Genomic DNA, 19,894 nt, shown 5'->3' with positions numbered 1-19,894 from the left:
GAGCTGGAGACGCGGGCGCCAGGACTGGAACACGAACGTGCCCGCTCGGGGGGCCGGGCCGAGGAGGGGGCGTCAACCTCGCCTTCCCGCCTGAGCCCCTGCCGGGCCTGAGCGCCAGTGTCTGCCTAGCCCCTGTCCTCTGCCCTAGGCCCTTGATGCCCACCTGAAGGAATCCAACGGAACCCAGGTCACTGGCAGGAAAACCTGGAATTCCAGACGGGAAGAAGGGTGGAAAACGGTCCCCCATGGTACCCAAACCCAACCCGACCACGCCCCTGCCGCCTAAGGGCCAATCCCTGATGCAGGACACCCTCCCCAGGCCACCTTCCACTAGCACCCTCCCCAGGGACGTTGTTAGTGAGTAGCTGAAGGTCTCAGGGTCCTCTGCCCGACCATTAATGCTTCATACTCCCCGCTCCCCCAGCAGTCATCGCCCCCTTTGGGGTGTGTGTCTATCTGTCTTCCCCCACCCCCCTCAGAAACACAAGGTCTCAAGCAAGGAAGCACGGAGGATGAGTCTGAACCGGCTGATGTATTTAGTGCTCACAAAAGCATCTGCAAGAAAAGTCGTTTAATTGGGACCAGATCCTCTGTGGTTTCAGTGGCATTAAAACAAGATGGGCTTCCTCTAGGGAAGGGTTGCTGGCAACAGGAAGAGGGCATGGAAAGTTTGGCTTTTTTCTTCCCGGAGCTTTAAGGGGAAAAGGCCCCTGTACCTTTATTGACATACCAGATAGCAGCGTGCACATGTACACTGAGAGACCCTCCCACATGCCCAGTTCATAGACCCAGCCTGTGTGTGTGCGCACACACAGTACTGTCAATTCCACTAAGACAAGATGTGGAAGTCTCAGGAGCAGGCCTGTTCCTTTTCTCTGGAGTTCACCCCATGGATGCTTCCTCGGCTGCCCAACCACTGTTCTGCCCTGAGCCCTGGCAAAGGGCTGGCATGTAGTGGGTGCTCTGTGCACTTGGCAAATGACAGGATACCCTGGAGACAGGCCTTGGCCCTGAGCTCCACATACCTGTATGGAATTGCCTTCTAGATGTCAGCCTGGCTGTCTGACAGCCAACCTGGTGGTCAGCTACTCACCTGTCAGATGTGAGGTTGGCTGGCTCCTCCCACCATGTTCTGACTCCACCCACTACCCCCCTCCCCCTGGATGGCTCAGCTGCCTCCACACTGGCTCCCATCTTCTGCCCTCAGGTCCCCAGTAAGTCTGTGCTCCATCAGAGCCCAGGGACCCCTCTGGGCTGAATCCCCTCATGTGACTACTCTGCTCAGCAGTCCACAGTGGCTCTCTGATTCCTTCAAGGGCAGAGGCAAAGGCAGCTGTCCTGCTGTCTCCCAGCCTCACCCTTCCCTCAGTCTGCCCCCCCCCCGACCAGCTTGATGTTGCTAAGCCCTTTCCCGCCTCGACCTCAGCACTGTCTGTCCCTCCTTTTTGGAGGACTCTTTGCTGGAGCTCTTTTGGAGTGGTTGCCCCCACTACATTCACATCTCTACCCAAATGTCCCCATCTGACCCCCTGTCGAAAACGTCGCTCCAACCTGTCACCATGGCCAACCCCTTCCTTTCCGATGGGATCCCTGTACTCCCACTGGTAGGGGCTCGGGTCTTTCAGTAAACAAAGAATGCATTTTCCGGTCCTCTCTTGGTGAGAACCTTGAGGGACAAAGGACATTGCTTTGGCATCCTCTGGGCTGCCAATCTGAGTCCCGACTTGTACAGGGTATGTGTGCACGCGTGTGGGGGTGCTAGGCTAATGCAAGGGAAGGGGAGGGAGGAGCAGGAGTCCCTTGCTTGACCTTAGAATCCTGGGATTGTGCGGTTAGAGATGACCTTGATCATCAAATGCACTTCTTTAGGCCCCTTCCAGCTCTCAGTTTCTAGAACTTTCTCGGGAGCCTATTCCACCACATTAAGATGGGGATACTGAGGCACTGAGTAGAGAGGCTTGTTCCTGAGATCACATGGCGGGTCATCAGTCTGCGGCGGAGCTGGGAGCCCAGACTCTTTCCAGCAACCCTCGGGCTGCATCCCTGGTTCCTGGAAAATCCCAGCACCCCTCCCACCCTCTGCTCCAGACACCGGGCTCAGGATTCATGTTGGCCTGGGGCCCTGCCTGTCTCAGCACAAGTCCGTCAGTGAGCTCTTGGGAAGGGAGGTAGGAGGTGGGAGGGCGAGGCAGAAACTCGCTGGGAGCCTTAAGTTCTGCTGAGTCCCCTGAAGGCTGGCTCTGCCCCGTAGGTGGTTCCTTCAAGGTCCCCACAATGGCTGGGTGCCCCAAGACTGGACGGAGGAGGCCACAGGAGTACCCCTCCCCAGGCGCCCTCTCAGGCCAGCTGCTGGGCCCCCTCCCGGGAGAAGAGCCGCGTGGACCAGCCTCCTCAGGAGCTGGGGAGCTGAGAGCACCCCGGCCTCGCCCCATTCTGCTAGGTGGGTAGGAGGGGCGTCCCTCCCTCCTCCAGGCTGGCTGTGCCAGAGAAACCTGGGAGCAGGCTTTCCCCCACCCCCAGCCCAGCTAATGGGAACCAGATGGCAGGATGTTTAGTCAGCGCCTGGGGAGCGGCGCAAACAGGGGAAATGGGTAGGGGGCCAGGATTCCAGAATCCATCCCCAGGCAGGGGGAGGGGCACGACCAGGGTTCCCATCACAGTCCTTCCATCACAGTCCGTCTCCAGTGGCCCAGGCGCTGGACCCACCTCAGATGGGGTCCACCCCGCTTGCTCAGGCGATGCCTGGACCAGGAGGCAGGAGCCCTGGCCTCTGGTGTCGTGACTTGGGCGAGCCCCCGTTCTCCATTCTTTCTGTGTAAAATGAGGGGCTGGTTGTGTGTAGTCTTCCAAGTTCCCCGGACAAATGTCACTTGGTCTCGGTGTCACACTTCAGGCCTCCCATTCCTGAATGTCCCCCTCATCGGCTCTAGCAGCCTCCCCTCACACTGAATGCTGGGCCCAGGCCATCTGTGTCACTCACGGGTGCACAGGCAGACAGTGGCCTCATCTCTGGCTCCGAAGGCATTTGCTCACTCTCCAGACGGTCCCTGTCTCTGGTGTGTAGGTGGCAAAGTCCCAAATTCAGGTCATAACCCAGAACCCTGGACAGCAGGGAGGAGGAAGATGACAGCAGACCCCGTGTGGTGTGGCTCGCACCGTTCAGGGCCGTTCACTGGAGGGCAACGACGGTCATGACCCCCGCCATATCCCACACTCTCGGCCCTTCCCGGCCCCTTCCCCTCCTCCACCGCATCCCCTCTCCTCTCTACCCAAGCCTTGCCCACAATTAACTCATTTCTGAAGATCGCTTCCAAACCCAAGTCAACGCTGGACAGGGCTGTAGGAAAAGCTTCCTCAGTGCTGGCCCTGAAGAACCAAGCGAGGTGGTGAGATCAGTCCTCTCGGCCAGCCACCCCCTCCATGACTCCCAGAGCCCAGCAGGACACCCCTTCTTCTTTGCCTCTCACTCTGCTATGTGACCCTCTGCCCCCACCCGGAAGCCCCTTCCCTCAAGCCTGGGCTCCTTCCCACCTCACGCCATTCTGCCCCACTGGTGCCCTCTGACCAAGAGGGTGTGTGAGGCTCAGGGGATCTGGGACCCGGGACTCTTGGCCAAGAAGTCTAGGGAGACCTGCCCAGGCAGTACCTGGAGCACACAGGCCCCAATGCAAGAGCAGGATGGCTGCAGGACATCCAATCTGCCCCACATCACATTTTACAGAGGAGGAAACGGAAGCCCTGGGGGCAGGGAATCTGCCCAGAGGTAGGCAGAGCTGGTAGAGAAACCAGGAACCAGCCAGGTGTGGTGGTTCATGCCTGTAATCCCAGCAGTCTGAGAGGCTGAGGTGGGAGGATTGCTTGAACCCAGAAGTTCAAGACCAGCCTGGGCAACATAGGGAGACTTCATCTCGAAAAAATCAAGAGCCAGGAGCCAGCCCAGCGCAAAGCAGGCCTGTGCCCAAGTAGTGCTGGGGTTCTCGAGGGCCGGGAGTCTACACTCACTGCCCTTGCTCTGCCCCCCTGTTCTGTTTCCTCTGGAATTTGGAAGCCTCTGCATGGGCCCTCATGGCAGAAGTCCACAGGCTTTGGGCTTGGCCGGTTCCGTAAGGGCCAGACCCACCATTGTCTAAGTGGCCCTGGCACCTGCCTCCTCTCCCGGGGACCCAGGAGGCCCCGGGGCCCACTGCCTGCAAGACCTGGGCCCTCTCCTTTCCCAGCCATGGCAGTAAGACCTGGCAGCCTGTAGTGGCCGTCCTGCTCTGTGGTGGGCCTCACAGGTCCACAGTGTGTGGAGACAGAAGTCCCATTCATGGCGGCCACTGGGCCTGGGCCAGCGGAGCACAAATGCAGGCCTTACAGCAAAAGAGCAGGAGCACACGGGCCAAGAAAAAAATCAGCCCATGTTTCTCCTCAGGTGGGAGCAGTGGGCAGTGGGGGAAGCTGGGGCAAGCTCTGGGGAGGCGTTTGTTTGGCAGAAGGGGGGCCTTCCTAGGGACGGGCGGGCACGCAGGAGAGGCTCCAAGCGCCGCAGCCAGGGTCAGGAGCTGGGGGAGCGAGACTGTGCCCTGCCATCCGCCATCGTCCCTTGTGTCCGTGTCTCACATCCCGCTGTGGCCACCGCTCTGCCTCTCCCAGCTCTCCTTCCCCTCCACTGGCCTGTGGGGCCTGCAGGCCCTGCCCATGGTGGCCATGAAGAGTGTGCCGTTCCCCATCCTGGCTCTTTGGGTGGGGTACTGCTCTGGAGGGGCTCTGGCCAAGCCCACGGCCTCGCCAACCCGCATGGGCTTGCCCACCCCACCGGGGTCCCCCAATGGTGAGTAGCTGGCACCAGCAAGAAGGGGAGCCCCTGAGGCTACCCAGCTGATGTCCCCTTTGGAGATTCAGGTGAGGTCGGGAGGGACCTGCTGCCTTCAGAGAGCCCTCCCTGGAGGGCTGGGGGGAAATGCAGACTTGGGGGGCAAGGGAGGGGAGAGGCCTCCCTAGGAGTGGAGCTGCCGTGGAGCTGAGAGGATGGCTGAAGGTTTGCTGGATAGGGAGTGGGTCTGGGTGCCCCAAAACCTACTGGGGCAGGGAGAGTCTAGGAAGGCTGGAAGCATAGGGCCTGGTGGTAGGTGAGTAGCTGACCAAGAGAGGCTCAAGGGGCCCCAGGGCATAGGTGGTCGTTGTCTCTCTCACAGGCCAGAGGTCACAACTGTGCTTGGTGGCTCTGCCCTAGGCCTGAGGGCAGAGTAGGAGGGACTAGTTGGATGGTCTGGCCCCCACCCCCTGCAGACAGAACAGGGCCCCCCCCAGATTAAGGAGGAGCTGCCACTCAGTGGAAGGGAAGCACCAGAGATCACCTCTTCTTCCAGCGTGGCATCCGGGCATGCCTAACTCCCAAAAACTCCCCCGCAGCAGACTCGGGGGCTTCCGCCTCTAAAAGCAAACTTGTGTGTGGCCCCTGCTCATCACTGGACAGTGGGGGTGCTGGGGCAATGCCCTGCTCCCTACACCCCTACCCTCTGCCCGGGACTACTGAAGCTCTCTTGGCCCACCCCCACGGGCCAGGGGCCAACCTGTGCCTTGTCCCAACAGGCCAGGAGAGCCAAGGACGGTCAAGAGCAGCCTCAACTCTAAGAGGGCGGCAGGGCAACTGGGTGCCGCTGGCCTGATCATGACATTGGGTGCTCCCAGCATAGAAGAGAGAGGCAGGGGAAGGCCTGGGTAGAGGGAGGGGTGGCGGACTGACCAGCACCCGACAGCCCACCACACTGGCTTCCTCTACAGGTCATGTGCTGCCCATGCTCGGGACCAGCAGCCCGGACAGGCCTGAGGACAGGCAGCTGGACTGGCCGAAGGCTCGGCCCACCCCTAAGGAGGGAGCCCGTGGAGTCCCCACCCAGCCCCCCACGCCTAACGGGAAGGCACCTGCCAGACCAGGGCTGGCCCAGAGGAAGGAGTCACCCCCAGTGATCTCTGAGCAGGAGCAGGCTCAGCCCCGGGCCACAGCTGCTGGGGGGGCTGGGGCAAGGAAGCCCTGGGTCCCAAAACACAGGCCCTTGCAGGCCAGCAGGGCACCCCGAGCCCAAGAGGGGGCAGTAGCCAACAAAGAAGGCCATGGCAGGAAGGCAGGAGGCCGGCAAGACAGGAAAAGGGTCCTGAAGCCCAGGAGGCCCCCGAAAGGTGAGGACTGGTCAGGACAGGTGGCTCCCAGAAGGGGCCAGCTGGGGGTAAGGGGGCCACACATGAGTGTCTGAAGTGGTCAAGGCTTTGCTCAAAGTTCACCCATCACACCAGTGTCAGCAGTCACTCAGGCACTGCTCCATTCTCAGTGTGCCCCGGCTGGGTGCCCTGTGTGCAGGGCAGGAGGGGAGCCCCCAAAGTCATGTCCCCTTCCCATTTGGGTCTCTGCCCTTGGTGCCAAGGAGAGGGGTCCCAGTAACCCTTGTTCCAGCCCAGGGTGGCTGAGTCACTGGCAGATCCAGGGAGCCCCAGGCAAGCCTGTGCCCCTCATTGGACCCCTGCTGCTTGTGACCAGGCCAGGGTTGCATCTCTCTTCCTCCAGGGGCCCCCTACCAACCTGGGTCAGGGGTCCAGCAGCAGCAGAAGGACCATAGCCAGGGATGGAGAGCCAGCAGCAGCACCACGGAGACCACAGGTCGTGGGCGGAAGAGACCAGCAAGCAGGCAAGCGCAAGGGCGTGGGCTCGAAGACCTGGGCACCCTGGAGCAGGTCATGCCCTCCCTACCTGCCTCATGCCTCCTGGCCCAGGCAGCCGTCGCCTGTGGCAATGCCAAGATGAAGTATGTCCCTGTCCTGACAGATCCTGGCCTGACCACACTCTACCTGACAGGTGCGTGGCCCTGGCCCCCCACCATACACACCCCTGCTCCCACCCTGACTCCTCCTCCAGGGGGTCCTCAGTCACTATGTCTGCTGCTGTGCACTGGGTGGGGTAGCCCACTTCCCCAGGGGGGACCTGGCTGGGACCATCAGAAGAGCTGACTCCTTGAAGGAGAGGCCACTGCTGCCCCCAGCCTGGTGGTACAGAGTGGCAGAGGGCCGGGAGGACAGAGGGCACAGAGTGTGGCTGCCCCATGTGTGCACAGAGAATGAAATTGCCAAGATCCCAGCCCACACGTTCCTGGGGCTGCCCAACCTGGAGTGGCTGGATCTGAGCAAGAACAAACTGGACTCCGAAGGACTGCACCCCCATGCCTTCAAGGTGCGCCAGGGTCCTGCCACCTGCACCCTGGGGTCCTGGGCCAGGAGGAGGACAGAAGGTCCCAGATAACCCAAGTCACCATTGCTCTGGGGTGGTCTGCAGGCTGGAGCTGCTGGGGCAGAAGCCTGGAGGGGGCACTGCGGAGAGCACTCCGCAAGAGGGCTGCAGTGGTTCGGGGTGATGTCCATCCTGGAAGTCGGGAGAGCAGCACAGGCCCATAGACCCCATGTTGGACCAAACAGAAATGCCCAGACGGGCCTGGTTTAAATGAGAACCGGAGATACACGATGCAACCAGATAGGGGTGCCCCTTGTTCCCCACAGAATCTGACACGGCTGAAGCGGCTGAATCTGGATGGGAATGCGCTGTCCACAGTCCCAGCCTTGCCCACCTCCCTGCAGGAGCTCAAGCTCAACGACAACCTCCTGCAGGGCCTGCAGCGCAGCAGCTTCCAGGGTGTGTCCCCAGGAGAGGGGCAGGGTGAGGGGCCGGGCATGGGCCACTGGGGAGGCAGAGGACAGGTGCGGGCCAGGGCAGGGTCTGGTCTCTGGGAGGCACATGTGGGGAGTGCCCAGGGAAGCCTGGCTGAACGGCAGGGGAGGGAGCACCGGCCTGGGTAGGTGGCCCTGGCCTCCAGAGGCCAGCAGGTTCTGGAGCTACCATGAGGGGCTCTGCGGTGGCTCACGGCGCCCCTCTGCCCACCCTGCAGGGCTCAGCCAGCTGCTTACGCTGGAGGTGGAAGGCAACCAGCTACATGACAGTGACATCTCTCCCATGACCTTCAAGCCCCTCCGCAGCCTACTCTACCTGAGGCTGGACCGGAACCGGCTGCGGGCCATCCCACCGGGCCTACCTACCGCCCTGCAGGTGAGCCTCAAGCCCCCAGGAAGCAGGAGGCCTTGTTACACAAGGGGGCATGGAGCAGCCCATGGGAGAGAGTTGTACAGGAAAATTCATGAGGCTTCAGGGCCAACCTAACCTTCCAGAACCAGAGTTGGACATCCTGGACTGTCCAGGACCCATTGGGTGACCTGAGCAAGGCCCATACTCTCTCTGGGCCACACAGAAAACTTCACTCCTGCTTGGCAGTGTTCTCTGGGGCATTCTTTGGGACTCTGAGGAGCCATGGCACAGCCGGCAGGTGCCCCTGGGGTCCTTTGCACAGACGGCCATGGGCCAAGAGTTGCAGAGGCTGGCATCTGAGTGGCACAGTCAAGGTTGAGTGGAAGGAGGTGGTGCTGGCAGGAGGTGGGACAGCCAGAGCCTGGCCAGGCCACCAGCAAGTGGCAGGTGGGCCCCTGGCACTAATCTCTGACCCTAGGAGCTGCACCTAGACTCCAACCTCATCGAGGAGGTGACAGAGGGCGTGCTGAGCCACAGCCACAGCCTGGGCGTGCTGGTGCTCAGCAACAACCGGCTGCAGGAGGACCGGCTGGCACCCCGTGCCTGGATCCATCTTCCGTGAGTGTCCACCCATGCGCTGCGGCCCACCGGCACACGGAGGTCAGAAGAGAGGTCGGAGGGGAGGCCAGAGGGGAGGGAGTCCAGGGCCAGGCAGGCGAGGCCAAGAGGGCTGGGGAGGTGGGGTGCCCCAGGCAGAGTCCCTGCTGCTTGGGTCTGGGCTCAAGTGGGTCACTTGGGTCACCTTCTTCCCTGCTCAGCCTGGACACTCAGTCACCACCTGCTCCTCTGAGATACTGTGGACTTTTAAGGTCTACCCTCTGTCCCTCCCACCCTGCAGAACCCGCCTCCCCCACCAATGCCTCGGCCTGCCCTGCTGGCCTCCAGAAGGCTCACCTTGGAGGTGCTGTGGGCCCAGACAGGGCAACAGTGGTGGGGAGAGCTGGTCTAGCTAGGAGGTGACAGGGGCAAGAAGGGGCAAGGAAGGGCAGGGAGTGAGAAAGAGAAGTGTAGGAGTGTCCTGGGGCTGCCGTCACAAAGTGCCACAAACTGGGTGGTTTCAAACAACAGAAATAGGCTCTCTCCCAGTTCTGGAGGCCGGAAATCTGAGACCCGGGTGCTAGGAGGCCGTGCTGCCTCCAAAGTCTCTAGGAGAGAGCCTTCCCTGGCCGCTTCCAGGTGCTGGTGGCCCAAATTATTCCATGGCTTGTGGCCACATCACCCCAGGCTCTGCTTCCATCTCCACGTGGCCTCCTTCCCTGTGTGTTTTCCTCGGCCTTCTCTCCCTTCTGTCTCCCATGAGGACACCTGTCATTGGATTGGGGCCCACTCAGGTCATCCAGAATGATCTCATCTCGATACCCGTAGCTTCATTACATCTGCAGAGTCCCTTTTGCCAAATAAGGCCACATTTACAGGTTCTGGTGGACATGTGTTTTGGGGCCACTAGTCACCTCACCACAAGCAGGGTCGAAGATGACTCCTAGACCTGGCTTGGGCAGCTGGGGGATGGGGGTGCTTCAACTCACGGGCCTCTCAAGCGACCAGACGCTTCGGGGCAGTGGCAGTCAGGCTGCGGAGTCAAGACCCAGCCCTGGGAAAAGTGGGAAGGGGTGGGGGAGGCCCAGTGCTAGGCGAGAGGCTGAGGGGGACCTGATGACCACCGAGGCAGCGTGGGCCCACGGTGGAGAAGAGACACAGGGGTCGACAGAAAGTCTAACCCGCCATTCCAGGGACCAGAGCCTCCCGCCCTGCATCCTCACGTTCCAGGAAAAAGTTACCAGGACGTTTGGGTTTAATTATTCCTTTTTCCTCTCCCCTTCTTGCCAAGGGGGCAAAAGAAAGCAGACAGCAGCCTGGGAGGGGCTGCCCAGCCGCCGTTCCACTCCTGCTGCGGGGCCTGGGCAGGGGGCTGGCTGCCAGTCAAGCCCAGTCGGCTCAGTCCCTGCCTCTCTCTCCTGACACTGGCGCCGCCCATCTCTGCTTCTGCAGGGACAGGAGGCACAGAAGCAGCCCAAAGGGCAGGCTCGCTCCACAGGGGCTGGGGGATGCCACCGAGAGGAGTCACTTTCCCTGTTCTGGCCCATTCTGGAAGCATCACCAGCCTCTGCTCTTGCAGACCTGTGGGGACTAGGGTCTCAAGGAGGCAGGGGTCCACCATGGAGCAATGGGGCTCACAGTGGCCCAGCGGAAGGTGGTGGCCTGGACTTCACCATCAGCCTCCCTGCCTGGCTCAGGGGGCCTGGCATCCCCAATGCCACTGGATGCCAAAGGCTGCGTGATCCCTCGGGGTATTCCCACCCTAACCCTCCTGGACCTCGATGTTTTTCTCCCTCCCTATCTGTCTGGCTTCTGTGCATCTGACGATAAGACCAGGCGAGGACAAGAGGAGAGTGTAGGGGACAGGAGGAGCGGACTGTGAGGACTGGCAGGGGCAGACAGCTTCCCTGCCCCCACTTGCTCCCCAGATTTCAGGCACCTCCATCTACGCTTCCTCTGTCAGTTGTCAGGATTAGGAGCTCAGGGGGTCTAGGAACCACACAGAGGGAGGGAGAGGAGTGGGTGGAGAGTACCTCAGTCTCCACACCAAGGGCGGGAGTCGCTAGCCCTGCAGAGAACAAGAAGGTCTCTGCCCCGTTCCTCTCTTCCCGGGCCTTGGCGACACAAGAGGACACAGAAGCCACCCAGGGCCTGGCCTGACTCACACAGGAGTTTCGCGAGTTCCAGATGTTGTGAGTTCCAGGTTGCAGCTGCCACCTGAGAGGAGTCCCCTCTCTCCTCTTGGATGTGGGCCCCGGGCCCTTGGGGCTGCCCGACAGAGCCAGGCGCTGGGCCCTCTAGCCATCAGCTCCTCTGTCCCTGTGTGCCCACCCCGCAGGAAGCTGGAGACCCTTGACCTGTCCCACAACCAGCTGGTGCACGTGCCCTCCTTCCTGCCAAGGGCCCTGAGGCGCCTGACTCTGCACCACAATCGCATTGAACGCATCCCCGGCTACGTGTTTGCGCACATGAAGCCGGGTCTGGAGTTCCTGCATCTGTCCTACAACAGGCTGAGTGCCGATGGCATCCACGGCGTGTCCTTCCTGGGCCTGCACACCTCGCTCGCCGAGCTGCTCCTGGACCACAACCAGCTGCAGGCCATCCCGCGTGGCCTTCTGGGCCTCAAGGGACTGCAGGTGCTGCGCCTGAGTCACAATAAGATCAGGTAGGGCTGTCCCCCACACCCCTCACCACCACCGGCTCGGGGAAGAGGTCGCCTGAGGCCAAGAGGCCCCGCCTTCCAAGTGGGCTAAGGCAGGCTGCCTGTGGGCTGCATGCCATCTGTCCACCATCTATCCACCGTGGTTGGATGCCATCTTGGTTGCCATGGTGGAAGCTGTGCCCAGTGGCTGGCAGGCCTGGGAAGTCAAGGAGGAGGGTTGCGGGCCAGAATCTGGGCAGGGGTGAGCGAGAAGAAAGCAGGGCTCTGGCCCAGAGTGTCAAAATGGGGACTGGGGGCCTGCACTGAGCCCGCGTGGGAGGGCGCCAGGAGCCATTCCCTCCCCCTGGTTCTGGGTCTGTGTCTTGGTGGCTCTTACTGACTCTGTCACTTACAGTGGGGCTCTCCCTTTGTCCCTTCTTGCACAATGCCTGCCCCTTCTCTCCGGGGTCTTCTCTCCCCTGCACTCCCCTGCCCCTTCACAGACACGTGCCTCTGAATTCCATCTGTGACACGCGCGTGGCCCAGGACTCAAGCCTCATCTCCACACGCCTGGAGAGCAACCTCATAGACCGGCGCCGCATCCCGCCCACCGCCTTCTCCTGCATCCGCACCTATCACAGTGTGGTCCTCCAGCCCCAGCAGGGGGAGGAGGAGGGCTCCTAGCCCGGCTCTGCCACCTTCCTCCAACACACACTGCTTGTTGAGGGGTGGAGGGGGGCAGACTGAGCTGCACTTGATCTTCACATCACTGGGAGAAAGATCTATAAGACCCCTCTGCTTCAGATGGGCCCACTTCCCATTGACTAACGAGGGCCCTTCACTTAGCCAGTAGCCCAGTGGGGCAGGGGACGGGGGCACTGGTTGGTACTTAAACATAATAAATGCATCTTGTTCAAGTCCATGGGCAGCCAGCCTCCCTCTCTCCCAGATCGGAGCCGTATGCTCTGGCTCTCTGATGGATACAGTTCCTGGGCTGCACCTGAGACTTCGTCAGTAGGGGACTCAGAGGGCCTGGCTCCCACAGCTTTTCTGAGAGTGTCCCCTGCCCCACCCATCCTCACCAGGGTCCTTGGAGTCCCCTGTAGCTCAGCCCCAGGCCATCGGGGGCCATGCTCACCTCTGTTGCTTGGGGCAGTATCTGTTCTTGACCCCTCTCATCCAAGAAGCATCCCAGTCCTGGGCCTAGTCTGCAGATGTGGACTCAGCTGTCAGTGCAGGCTGGTGCGTAAACCTACAGCCCCTGCCCAGGGCAGCATGGGGGCCAGGAGCTGGTGGCACTGCGTAGTGGCACCTCTGGAGGAGTGCCTTTGCCTCTCCCTCTCCCCCTCCACCTATTCCTGGTCTCAGCACCCTCATGCTGTTCCATCCCCCACCCCATGCACAGCCACCAGCAGGCCGGCTCTCCAGGGTCCCACGTACAGCTCACACATGACAAGCTGAGGTGTGGGCAGATCGAGGAACTTACTCAAGGACGTCCAGCCAACTGGTGGACCAGGTGGTTCCCCACGCGACCTGGCACCAGGGAGGGTGGGAGCAAGCTCGTAGGCCATGCAAAGCTAGGCCTGGCCCTGGGCGCCCATTGGGGACTGCCCCTGGCTGGAGTTGCTGACTGTCTGCCTGAGCGAGGTCAGGCCCGCGATGCCGACTGCAGTATGTTCCAGGAGCCCACAGGAAATGTCAGTTCAGCTTTGTTGAGCCCTGGAGACAGGACCAGTCACCCACGCTAGGGAGGGACACTGGGTCTGCAGAGCCCTTTCCCTGCCCACGTGGAGGGCCCCAACCCAAGAGGCCACAGCCAGCAGGGAGTACCATGGGCCATCCCCTGCTTTGGAGTGGGGTTTTCATGGTGATCTGGGGGCCGGGAGACAGCCAGGTGGCAGGCATTGAGGATGCAGCAGGAGAGGTACCAGCAGAGGTGCCAGGTCCCGCCCAGGTCCCCGACAGAAGACACAGGTCCAGCCCAAAGGAGCACGTCTTCTGTCTCCATTGACCGCCCCTAGGATTTTCTAGCCTTGTGCATGCCCCGCCTGTCCTCACTTCCTCACTGTCCTTACCCTCAGTACTACCCCCATCACCTAGGTCTGCAGTGGCCTGCCTGTGTCCTTCTCCATCCTGGCGGGACCCCCTTTCCTCTCCTTCACCCCAGGCTTCGGGGATGCTGGACGTAGGCAGAGCAGAGAAGGAAGGGTCCAAAGATGCCCAGACGGAGACCTAGCCCTGCCACTGGCTCTGCCTGGGATGGGGCCTGGGAACCGTGTCTCGCCTTGGTCCCTTTATGTAGCATTCCCTCACCCCCACCCCCACCCCACGTTCTCAGCACAGAAAGGGCCAGACTCCGGCAGGGGGCGGGGAGAGGCCTGGGAAGCTGGTGGAGTGTTTGCTTTGGACTCATCCTTGCATTCTTTCTCCTCCAGGCCTGGGCCCACAGATATGGCACTTCCTGTTTGGGCTGGGTCAGAGGTCAGCAGCCCTCGAGGCGCTGGCCCCACATTCCCAGCTCTCACAACCCCCCTCCTCCTTCTTGCTGGGGCACCCTCCTGCCCCCACCCTCCAAGGTCCCAGAGGTCAGGCTAAGGAGTCACAGGAAGTACAGGCTAGGCCTGGGGGAGCCCCAACATCCCCACCCGCTCTTACCTCTGCTGAGCAGATGGGTGATGGAGAAGCAGAGGTGAGAGGGTCCCCGCAGGGCTGGAGAAGGGTGGGGGGGCGCAGACAGGCCACCCACAGGTGGTTCCCAAGGTTGATTCCACTCCTGGGGGTAGTGGCCATCCTTTTATGACCTTTCCACCTGGAAGGCAGGGGATTAACATTGGGGAAATTTGCCTGCAGGATCTTGGGAGGGGACATGGCTGAGACAAGGGTGCTCTCTTCAGCCCAGCTGATTCCCTAAGAGGATCAGGAGTTCAGGGCTGGAGTACTCAGCCCAGGGTGCAAGTGAAGGTCGGTGGCGGGTGCCTGGCAGCAGGACAGAGCCCTCCTGTCCCCCCGTGACCTCTCCCCTCAACGCCACTGCCCACTCTCTGGTGTCCGCAGTGCTCCACTTCTGCACAGCCCCTGGCTCCATCAAGGGTGCAGAAGGTTTCCCATTGGAAATCCCAACATGTTGGGCATCTAAGTGGACACTGCAGTGGCAATTGTCATGGTGGTGATGACAGGAGAGGGCGGGTGGCGGTGGTCAGGTGGCAAGAAGGGGGGCACGCATCAAGATAGGGGTACTGAGGGGTTGGGGGTGAGACCGAGGGTAAAGACAGTGGGGAACTAAGGACAGGAGGGGCACACATAAGGTTAACAAGTCCAAGGGGTGGGGAATGGAGACAGGAACCATGAGCTCCTTGGGGCTGTGCTCCCGCCAGGGACCTGGGAAGGACCTGGCGCCTATGCTCTCCTTCAAACCATAGTCCCAGACCTGCCCATTAGCCTCCAGATTCTTCTTCGACCTTTCTGCTTCCTTCTACCCCACTGCCCCCTTACTGAGCTCACCACCGACCCCCTGCCTCGTCTTCCCCACACCCTGTTCCAAGCTCTCCCTCCTGCCTCAGACCCTGTTAGCAAGCCTCACTCAAGTCCCCTCCTCCAGGAGAAGCAGTCCCAGGAAGAAGTGTCCAGCAGATTGTGCGCCGTGCCTGCACCACCCCCAAGCCCTACCCCCATAGCAGCTGCCATCATGGTAGCCATGTAGGGACAACCTGGGAGACACTGGGTTGTCCAGCCCTCAGGTCAGCTGAGCATCTGGGCCAAAGAATGCTCTAAGCTAGAGAGACAGGGCTCCAAAGATGCCCCAATCCCTCCCCACCCCCACCCTACCCAAGCCTCAGGGCGCTACAGGCAGTAGGCCAAGCCAGTTCCACTCCTGGGGTCTGGTCTCCCACTTGGGAAAAGCATGGGGGTCCCAGGGTGCCAAATGGCCTCCCTCTGGTTCTTTGGCTTCGAAGGCTGCCCACCTTCCCTCCTTTGGCCACGCCCCAGACCACGCCTCTCTAAAGATAGCTAGACTCAGGCTGGGCCTCCACGGAGCCCCTCCGCGGGCTCTGAAATTACAGCCCTGGTGGCCCGGACAGGAGAGACGCCGTATGATTATGTCCTCAGGGGAAGGTCAAAAAAAGCTCCTGGCATGGAGAGTGCCAGCTCTCACCAGCCACGCCTCGGCCATCCGGCACTGGGAAGCTTCCAGATAGCGGAGGCTTGGCTGCTCAGCACCAGCTTAGCTATCTCCAGGGCATGTTGTTGGCACAAGCCTTGGCTGTAACTGTCCACCCCTGCACTCAGAGGGTCCCCCTGAGCGTTGGTTTCATACCACTTCGGGGCTCCAGGGTATCACTCAAGAAACCCTCAAAGGGTAGGGGCTGCCCTCTGGGGTCTGAGGTTCTGGTCCTCACCCTGCCCCTGCCCAGCCCTGAGCATGGACAAAGCCAGCAGACTTGGAGTGAGACCCATGCAAGGCTATGAATGTGGAACCGCTCTGGGCAAGACTGCTTGCTCAGGAAGTAACAATGTGCATGTGACATGTCCTTGGCTGGAATGTAATGTGTCTTGGAGGCTTCAGCATAAGGGGGCACCCATAGGAAAGACCCCTTGCTCACTCTGGAGGGCAGCTGAAAGGTAGCCTTGGGCACCGCCTCCGCCCTCTGGAAGTCCTCCCCACCTCTGGAGGCACCCTCCTGCTTCTGGAGGCATTGCCTTGCTTGGGGTCCTGCAGCACGAATGCCCCATGGGATGGGACACTGCCTGTCTGACCCTCACAGCGACTTTCCCCTCTGTCCTATCCCAAGGACAGCTGGGGGAGGGGGGGCTTGGGAGTCCTGTGGACCCTTGTGTTTCCCACTCATGCGCTAGTGCCAGGGCATGAACAGCTGTAAGTTGGCTGTGGGGGTCGAGCTTCAGCTGACACTGGGTCCTTCTCCCCCACAGGCTGTGGGAATGGCTGGTGGCTTAGATCCCCTGTCTGGGGAGGGTTCCCTGAAATCACAACTCCCCTGGGAGCTGCTGGCCAGCCCTGCCTCCCCACTTCCTTGGTCCTCTCTCCCCGCAGACATGCTCTTGCAGTGCCCTCTCGTCCCGTGCCTCCCCCACCAGCTATCTTCCAGAGTCTGCCCTGAGCTTTCCCCACAGTATGGCCGGTATGCCCAGGAAGGGGTAGGTGCCAGGGCACGACAGCTTTCCCTTGAGGCCTGAGCAGGCCACTCGTGGCTGCCCTCACCACGCATCTGAGGGGGTCACGCTCCTTCTCGGGGCAAGAGGGTCGAGTTCTTGGCTACATCGGGCAGGGATGAGGCTAGTGCTGGCAGGACCTCCTAACCCGGCACAGCCCTTTGGGGAAAGTGTACCAGCTGGGGCCTTGGGAGCCTGTCCAGTGGAGTCCCAGAGTCACATATAGGCCATGCTGGAAGGGGCTGTGCTCTGCCTTCCCTGCCCCTACACCCTGTTGCTGGTTCCTGGGGAGCGAAGACAGCTGTGCGTTGGCCTCACCCCCAGCAGCCTCAGGAAATGCCTGCTCTTCCTTCCTGTCTTGCCCCCATGCCTACCCTCCCCCTGCCTCCTCCCAGCCCTGAGAGGCCAGAAGGGCAGGAGGCCACCCGCTCTGCTGTGCTAGCCAGTGAGGACACACTGTTCCCAGCACGTTTCAGAGGGAGCCTGCGTTGTTGCTGCACTGCGGAGAGCTGAGGCCTGGAGAGGGGGGAGGGGAGGGAGAGGCCCAAGGACGAGGTGCTGCCTGGCTGGTCTGGGAGTGGCCCCCAAATTAGAGGGCCAGGCAGAGTGACTCAGTGGGCCCTGGGCCGGGTGTACAGTCATGGCTTATTGCAGACTGCAAACCACAGACACGAGAACCTTCCAGGCACAAGAACCGTATTTATGGAAGTATTGCACCAGAAACATCCCCCAGCTTCGGGCTAGAGCTCCAAGGTGCATAATGTGCATCCCTCTACGCAGGGTGTCGTCCCATCGCCAACCCAAGCACTCTCTGGGAAAGTGCCTGACTGAGGTCTCAGGGTGAGGTCTGTGTGAGGCAGATAGGCTCTTCTGCCACCCGTGCAACGTCCCTCTTCCTCCAGGTTACCTCCTCCAGGCAGCCTTCCTGAGCCTCTGATACCGTGCATGGCCCTGGGGAGGCAGGAAATAAAAGCGCCCCAGACTCCCCCTCTCATGGCACACAGAGCCCAGCCCCGGGACACCCCAGAGTAGGGGACAATGGTGGCCTAGTCTCTGGCTCCACTGCCTTGAGGCTTTCCCCAGCAAAACCCTGGCCATTATATTCAGGGCTATGTCACCCCCACTGGGACTCCTAGAGGCCGAGGCCTTGAATGACAACTTCTGGGGTCCCAGCCTCCAAGCCGTGCAGGATGAGGGTGGCTGGATGAACTAGGCCAGGTGGCACCACCCTCAATAAGGGATTCAGTGACCGCTCCCTGGGCAGCGGCGCACCTTACGCGGCTGTTCTCCTTTCTCTTATTGAGATTGACTTGGCGCACCCCATAATTCACTCATTGAACATGTACGAGGCGATGGTTTTATTTCGTGTATTCATAGTACAGTCAACTGTAGAACATGTCATCACCTCAAAAGAAAACTCACACCTTTAGGTCTCCTGCTCCATCCCCTGCTCCCACCATCTGCTTCTGTCTCTCTAGATGAGCTTTACACTGGGCACTCCAAGCCCACGGCTGCAGACGCTCTGAGGCTGCCCGCGACTGGCTGCTCTCACGAGTGGAACATTTCCCTGCATGCTTTGGACCTTGCTCTCCACCCACGCTGTGAGGCAGCCCTCACTGATGTGCTCTGGTCAACCGACATTTTTCTCCATGAATGAGCTGACATCTGGGTCCAGATCTAGTGGAGGTGCACAGAGGGAGGGGAGACAGAGAAGACAAGGTGGCCATGAGCTAGACGCTGAAGCTCAGTCTCCTGACGTCATTCTTTCTGGTGCCTGATATGTTCGAATATGTCGACAGTAAAAGGTGAAACACACAAGTCAATGGACAAGCCATGCCCTCTGGCTGGAAGGGCATAGGTGCCCTTCAATCCTCTTGTCCCAAGCACCAAATCAGGAGGGGATCGAGCCCCCAGCCCGGCCCTTGATGTCTCCCTTTCTCTTCTCCCTGGTGCAGCCTGGAAGCTTCTTGCAAGCAGGACCACACCATGTGTCCCAGGTCCTGGCCAGGCCCTGAGCTGCTGTGGGCGCACAGGAAGGGAGTCTGTGTCCAGCCACGTCCCCAGGTGGGGCCCTCATGGGTGCATCTATGCTGTCCTGGGACCTCCTGGACCCCACTCCCCGGCTGAGTGACGGCCCTGCCTCTCTCCAGCCATTCCTCGTCTCTACATGTTTGAGCTCTTTGTCTCCATATGCAATTTTGTTTTTCTTTCTTTCCTTTTTCTTTTCTTTCCTTTTTGTTTTTGTTTTTGTTTTTTGAGACAGGATCTTGCTCTTTTGTCCAGCACCCAGGCTGGAGTACAGTAGTGCGATCATAGCTCACTGCAGCTTCGAACACCTGGGCTCAAGCGATCCTCTTGCCTCAGCCTTCTGAGTAGCTGGGACTACAGGCATGCACCACCACACTCAACTAATTTTTAAAAAACGATTTAATAGAGATGGGGGTCTCATTATGTTGCCCAGGCTGGTCTTGAACTCCTGACCTCAAGCTTTCCTCCCCCCTTTGCCTCCTGAAGTGCTGGGATGACAGGCATGAGCCGCCGTGCCAGGCTGATATGCAGTCTTCTCTTTCCGTCTTCCCACCTCTCGGTCCCCAGTTCTCCTTTTGCAGATCTTGGAGTCACTCCCTACTTTGAATCCCCTCTAGTCTAAAACCTCACCTTTGTCTCTCGGAAGCCGCTCTTGCTGGAAAAGAATGGGGCACCATGGGACAGGAAAGAGGTGGTGTGCAAAGGACCGGGACTCTAGACGCAGACAGCACTGGACTCACTTGGGCCTTCAGGAAGTGGCTGGGGCTTGGCAGACTGATCCAGTTATCCCCCATAAGTGACCATCGCAGGGTTTGGCCCAGAGGAAGTGCCCACCCACAGAGTAGTTATCATGTCCTAGGGGACCTGTGAAGATTGAGCAAGAAGGATGACTCGCTGGGTGCTTTTCTGAATCAGCTCCTCCAAGGCCCAGAATCAGGGAGCCTTCCTGCTAGTCTGGCCGGGTCCTGTCCTGCTGTCACAGAGACACAGCCAGGTCCTCTTTTTTAGGGGAAGAAAGGCTGCGGTGGGAGGGTGGGCACAGAGCACCTGGGAACCTAGATGAAGCCCTTTCAGTTCCCCTCGTTAGCTACCTCTCTGAACCAGGAGAAACTACCCCCTGCTTAGGACAGGCGCTGCAGGGTCCAGGCGGCTCAGAACAGAATTCCAGGGGCCACTCATGGGCCTGGCAACCCAAGGCCGCCTCCCCCTGGTCTTCCTTCCATCTCTTTCCTCCTCTGCCTGGTGGCACGCCAGCCAGCGCCTCAGTGTCCCCATCTGGGCAGTGGAAAGTTTGACTCTCTGAGGCCGTGCCTGTCCAGAGACGCCAAGGGTCCTTGTGTGAGGGAGTGTGAGTGTGTGTCCGTCTGCAGCGTGCCCGAGGCGGGGGCCAGGGTGGGGGGTGCGAGGGGGAG

General features: G+C 60.6%; 1 protein-coding gene across 1 annotated transcript in view; it reads right to left on the bottom strand.

Moving 5' to 3' along the window:
• Positions 1-773, bottom strand: part of HAUS7 (HAUS augmin like complex subunit 7) — a 31,071-nt gene extending 30,298 nt beyond the window's left edge. Inside the window, exon 1 of the mRNA XM_021708356.1 lies at positions 731-773. Coding sequence (XP_021564031.1) covers positions 731-773 — 43 coding nt within the window. The remainder of the gene's footprint in view (positions 1-730) is intronic.
• Positions 774-19,894: the final 19,121 nt, after the last annotated feature.

This window comes from Carlito syrichta, unplaced genomic scaffold (genome assembly GCF_000164805.1).
Source record: "Carlito syrichta isolate Samal-C Ts95f unplaced genomic scaffold, Tarsius_syrichta-2.0.1 Scaffold135894, whole genome shotgun sequence".
Taxonomy (NCBI): domain Eukaryota; kingdom Metazoa; phylum Chordata; class Mammalia; order Primates; family Tarsiidae; genus Carlito; species Carlito syrichta.
The sequence above is the reverse complement of the archived record's forward strand: the minus strand, read 5'-3'. Positions and strand labels throughout refer to the sequence as shown.